Source organism: Rattus norvegicus, chromosome 1, assembly GCF_021556685.1.
Source record: "Rattus norvegicus strain SHRSP/BbbUtx chromosome 1, alternate assembly SHRSP_T2T, whole genome shotgun sequence".
In the NCBI taxonomy this organism is placed as follows: Eukaryota; Metazoa; Chordata; class Mammalia; order Rodentia; family Muridae; genus Rattus; species Rattus norvegicus.
In genome coordinates, this window is record NC_141534.1 from 34764925 (window position 1) to 34771093 (window position 6169).

General features: G+C 50.2%; 1 protein-coding gene across 1 annotated transcript; it reads right to left on the reverse strand.

Annotated features, from left to right (window-relative positions):
• Positions 1–222: 222 nt before the first annotated feature.
• Med10 (mediator complex subunit 10) lies at positions 223–5891 on the reverse strand. Its single transcript, NM_001106097.2, has 4 exons — positions 5726–5891; positions 4084–4167; positions 2454–2556; positions 223–713 (listed from the first exon to the last, which is right to left on the reverse strand). The coding sequence occupies exons 1-4, from the start codon at positions 5845–5847 to the stop codon at positions 615–617; spliced, it is 408 nt and encodes a 135-aa protein (NP_001099567.2). The 5' UTR covers positions 5848–5891; the 3' UTR covers positions 223–614.
• Between the last annotated feature and the right edge of the window lie 278 nt (positions 5892–6169).

Genomic DNA, 6169 nt, shown 5'->3' on the forward strand with positions numbered 1-6169 from the left:
TAGCAGTTTTCCAATACTGAGGAGTCTGTGTTCTTAGTATGTACCTTTAAGAAAGACTGTGGGAGAGGGAGTTCTCAGCTGCACTTAGCTTTTCCACCTAAACACCTGAAGAAAACATTGTCTAATGAATATTATAACATTTAAGGAAATTAATAGTTGACCGTTCTACAAGAACAAAATATGCTGCTCTACATTTGAAGAATGTCACAGAAGTACATGAAATGAGCAGTGTAAACTTTAGGCTTTATTATATCGAGTTGAAACCCATGAAAACAGTTATTTTCTTATGCACAACATCTGAAAATGTAAAATATAGAACCAAGTTTCCTCTTATGGACAGTGTAACAGAACAGAGTACATGAAAAGAAAATGTCCAGTAGAATCCCAAGCCCATGTCACATTCAGCAAGGCTGTCTTCCTGCCTGGTCCCCAAGGGCCTGAGAGCTGCAGGGACAGTGGGGCACAGCTCGGCTCCTCCAGCCCCGAGTCCCACAGCTCAAAGGATGGGAGCGGGAGGTGGGGCAAGGCCAGTCCCGTGGCTGGAAGGCAGCATTGGCAGGCACAGCTCTCACTGGGTCAGTCCAGTTATCAGAAGGATGTGGGGTCTTCGCACATTAGGAAGGCGGGTGATCCTCCCCCCGAATGCTCCGATACTTGGCCATGTCTTCTGGAAACACTTTAGAAAGTTCCTGAATCAGTAGGCTTTTAAATTTCTACAAACAAAAATAGCTGTGTCAAAAAAATATCCAAGTTATAGACAGCACCCCCGCCCGCAGAGCCGAGCGTGACACTGAGCCACCCAAAGGGATGGAGCTAGGTCACTCGTCTTCCACAACAACCATGAGCCATTTGCAGTCGACTGTGTTACAGGGCAGGGATACCACCTCTCTGAAAAGGACTGCATCATTAAGACAATTCCTTCCTTCTGGCTTAAGGAGGAACAACCTGAGCACCTCCAACCACGTGCTCCCACCTCAGTGGAGAGGACTAGGCAGCACACACACCAGAGTCTTAATACTCACTGAAGCCATTACTCACAGGAATTACACAGAGATCGTGTGTGCAAACCATGTCTCTTAAGCTTTCTCCAGCCCTGGAGGTACATTATCTACTTCTCCAGCCACTCATCCCTCAAAGTTTTCTCCTAGTCTAAAATAAACTGTACAATGGCCTGCACCCGAAGCCTCTACTCTCAGGACCACAGAGCCAGTGTCACAAAGACACATTCTGCCCCACCGCAACAACTGAAAAACTGTGTAACTGGTGCCCACTGGGGACATGCAGGCTGCGGAAGTGTGCCTTAAGATGTCACAGATCTCAGGTGAGAGATGACACCAAGTGCTACAAGAGCACAGGGATAATTAAACACATGGGCATCGTCAATGGGAATGCACTCCAGCACAGCCCAAGGCAGTGAGTCCAAGATACAGGCAGGACCGGAAGCCCCAGCTCCAGGGGCCAGTCCCTGTGTCAGGAGAGGATTTCTGCTGGGGGTCCAGGAGCTCCTCAGCCCAAGCCGACAGGAGATGATGCATGGGCTCAGTGTTAACTGACCAACCCCACTCTGCAGCACACGAGCTAATGGAGCCCCTGAATCACTCCAGTAGCAGGTGCTCTGAGCTGCCTGCACAGCAAACACAGCCAGCACACATGGGCCAGGCTGCATCAAGTAAGCAGTGTGCAGCACAGGCGAGCACGCAATGCTGGAGTGTGGACAGCAGGCTGAGGGACAGTGGGAAAGAAACTCCAGGGAAGGCCGGCCGGGCTGAGCTCACAGAGGAAGCAAAGCAGGCTGAGCTGAGGAGGAGGCTCACTGTGTAGAAGGAACATGAATTCTAGGCCGAGGAGAACACAACCCTACAGGGCCTGGTGGCTAACAGGGAGCCCAGGAAACAGAACGGTACACAGTGCTGTCCCCGCAGGCCACACACAGTGCCCCCACCAGAGGTAAAGAAAAGCAAGCACCATCAGTGACCTCAACGAGAAAACTGTGGTTCATGTCAAGACACAGCCCCCTAGAGCAGCCAAGTTTTCTGTGTATAGTGTCACACTTAAGAACAGTAGGGGTCCAGGAATCAGACACTGGAGCCTAGAACACAAACCATCCAGAGTCCTCCAAGTGCAGTCCTACTAGCACAGGAAAGGCCTCTAGTCAGCATCTACACAGAATCACAGCAGGCACACTGATGTTAGAAGTTCCTAACGGAGGCCAGACAGGGAGCCACACTGGAGGTGCCTCTGGCCAGGGATATTGCCATAAACTTAGCCTTTCTTTGCTGTGAGACTGTCTCTTGTTCCTTCAGGACTATGGCTCACTGACATTCAGTGTCATATACATGCTAGAAATCCCACTGTGGCAGTACTCAGCAGTCTACAAAAGCTGCTAAGTCCGTCAACATGCATGTTGGGTACTCTCCTGTCCATGTGCAGATCTGGCTTCCTTCCTGTCTCACCTTCATTGTGTCGATCTTCCCCTTGACTTGTTCGTTTTTAGCAAGAGCCCTCTCCAGGCATTCTTTGGTGTAGAGCTGGGGATTTCGACCTTGATCAATGTATCTAGGAGCAACAACACCAAAGTAAACACATGGCTGACTCACCTAACCTCAGTTTTCTGGAAACTATGACAAAAAAACAGAAAACTCCAGTAGATATGCCTTCACAGGACCTAGTCCAGGAACCAGGTACATTTAACGTTTGAATTTCTCCAAGCATTTCTCCTTCTGGAAGCTCATGACAAGCCATACCCACTCACATGTGTGCAGCACTTACATTCAAATGCAGTGCATGAAAAGAGAAGAATTCAACAGTATCTATGGTACTGCCTTTTGGATTCTCAAACAGCGTGATAAAGGAGCTCTTAACGTTTAATGCAGTGCAGGAGATCACATCTGTGACAGGCACAGCTGAGACATGGCATCCACTCCAGGCCAGCCTGACTGCTCAAGACATGCTGTGTGGAGAAGTCAGAGGGAGGACACTGGAGCCATATGCAGGACACAATGTCCACTGGGTGAGAGAGGGTGTTCTCAGTACACTGCCTTATTAGACACACTCTAGGGACCTAACTCAATAGGATGTTTCTCCCCAGTCAGTCCAAACTACAAAACTACCTCTTGACATTGTCAATACACCATATATCTTGATTTCATAAAATACATTGCCCACAATATCCAGATTTTTCAAGAACAGACTACTTGGATATTTCTGTATCCAAGATTTACTGGATAAATCTGTATCATTCAGCTATATTAATTGTTCGTTATAGAGAAAGGCCACCACCATATCAAGTTCAATTAAAAAAGAAAACAAACCCAGAGAAGAAAAACATATAAATCGCTTCAGGCTAAATCTATTAAATTGGCCTTTATGACAATAGCAAAGGTACGATTTGTAGGATTTGCATCTCATTTTGCTATTTTTGTAATAGTGTAATGGAAGCAGCATCTGGTTACTTCTAAGTAAGTGCATCTCGAGCAACACGAGAGCATGAAGAGCTTATAGTTCATGTGTGTTCAGTAAACGAGCGGCTCAACACAAGGGGACGCTGGGGTTTTAAGGCTCACAACTTGAATCTGACCTCTGTGGATGCACAAAGCCAGACACTGGGCTGAAGTGCTAAGAGTTTATGTTATCCTTGCTTTGGAGTACACATGCATCAAGTGTGCACTAGCAAGGTCATGGGAGCCTGGAGATCCCTCCTGTGCTGTGTTCACAGCCCCTTGGAGTGTGCAGTCCACTCTTCTCCAAGCCTCTGCTGTGACGGGGCAACAGGACTCTCTGGTAGAAAGATGCCTCCCCACGGCCACCTGGACTGAGATCTTCCCCCAATAGAGGAGGTTTTTCTGTGGCCTGAAGGCCTTTCTCCATTGAACTCAGAAACCTGTTTTTATATATTTAACAAGCGTTTAATGTTCTCATTTTCACATGACACTGTTCTCAACAATGCAACCCTAGAGTGATACTTACCCTTTTGTAACCCCACTAGCCCATCACAACCCTGGAGGGCTGGTGGCACCTGGGCACACCTCCCTCACACTCACTGACACAGCTAATCAAGAGTCAGAGAGACCCAGTGAGACTTACTCAAAAACTTCCAGAGGCACCGTGATATCATGTAGCTGCTGTCTGCATTTATCTATGTCCTGTAAGCCCGTAACAATGAAGTTCCTGGGAAACAAACAGAGCGGAGTGTGTGGTTAGTTCAGAAGACAGCACAGCACACTTCTACACAGGACTGGCCAGTGTGCTTCAAGTCCTGAGGGTTAAAATTAAAATGGTCAAGGTCAGGGACACCAGGACAGATAACTGAAGTATGAGATAACCACAGGAACTGGAAAAGAGAACTAGGCCAGTCTCAGCAGGCTTTGGTCTCTGCAATGTTTGTTCCCATCCCACAAGGCCCTCCTTGAGGGGTGATACCACAACTCTCTGTACCTTAGTAAACATCTTGGCTAAGACGCATCAAGAGACTGAACTGTGGGTAAAGATGGTTTCTAGGGCAGTCTCCCATTCCATAAAAGGGACGGAGAGAGCAGGTTTCCAGGGGCAGACACTAGAGACAGCCAGGCAGGCAGGCAGGCAGGCAGGCAGGCTGGCTGGCAGGCCAGCCTCGCCTTTCTGCTGGATTGGCTTTGTCTTAGCTGGGGCTGTGCTGGCTTCCTTTCCCCGGCCTACTAGATGAACCTTGACTACCTGCTTGCTCTGCCTGTGCCTTCATGTTAACTTTCTAACCCAGAAGCACAAACACCAAGGCAGTTCTGTGGCTGGGATCAAAGGAGAGCCAGGTGACCCATGCTACCCTTAACATGCTTCTTTCTCCTCGTGCTGTCACACCTGAACCCTTAATTGCCACAGGATTCCGAGGACACCTTTGGACTTACAAAATACACTCAGACACTTAATTTTTCTTTCTAAACTGAGGAAGGAGATGAAGATAGAGCAAAGCTTCCTGGAGGGCACGTCATTGAATGGGGTTGAGAAACGGGCTTCAGCTGAGGTACAGTACCCACAATCTGCAAAGGAAAAGTCCATCCCTACTGGGTTGGACCTCGGCTCCCTTCAGAACCACCCCCAGATTACCTAGCTGTCTCAATCCCTGGAAAGTGTCCCATATAAGCAGTGAGGTCTTCTCCTGGACATTTTGTGTTTCCCTGTAGGCCATTCCAAGGCCAGGCAGCATGACCATCACAAGTTATTGTCAAGGATCAACCCATCTTCCACAGCCAGGGCTATGCCGCAGGTGGCTCTGGGCCCTCCTGAGGAGCATGCCTGTCTTTAAGTCAACCTGCCCAGTGCGGTGGGGTCGGATGGAGTGTTCGTGGTGACTACCTCCCCTTATGCGATCAGGGTAGTCCCAGCCTGCCCGGTAGGGTCCGAGTGGTGTCAGCCTACCCTGGTGGTCAGGGTGGAACCAGCCTCCCCTGGGGGGTCAGAATGGAGCCAGAACTACCCCCACCCTCGTGGAGTCATGACTGAGCCTCCTCTTCTGTAGGGAAAGGTCAGACTCAGCGGAGTCACTGTGGAACTGGCCACCAGTGGGGTCAGGATGAAGGCTGCTTCCCCTGGTCAGGACGGAACCCGTCTCCCCTGTTGAGTCCGGTCAGGATGGAGCCGGCCTCCCCTGCAGGGTCCAGGGAAGAACACCAAAGGGTCCCAGTGGGGTCCCCAAGGCCAGCGGGCAGGGGCTCCGCACAGAAGCGCGGAGCCCCACCGGACCGTCACTCACAGCTTCTGGCTCAGCCCCGCCTGGCTGCTGGGTTGGAAGTCGCTGACGATGATGCCGAGCTGCCGAATGTTCTCCACGAACTTCTCCAGGTGCTCCTCTAGATGGTCAAACTTCTCCGCCATCGCCAGCCCCACCCGCCTCTTAGCCACAGCTCCCAGCGACTCGGGTTCCAGTGTTCGCCCGCTTCCGGCTTCCGGAAACCCACTTCCGTTTCTTCGAAGGCTGGGCCTCGTCGGGGGCGGGGCCTGGTAACTGTGGGCGGGGCAGGAGGCGGGGTAAGTCCTTGAAGGGAAAACTGCTTGGAAGCTTCTAAAGTCAGTGGGTTGGGGTGTTGTGGGGAGTGTCAACGGAGAAAACACAGCAGATGCATGTGTAACCGGACAAAAATGAAAACTCTTAGCTAGTACCTAGCTTCCTTCAATGAAGAAAAACCAAGTCTCATCA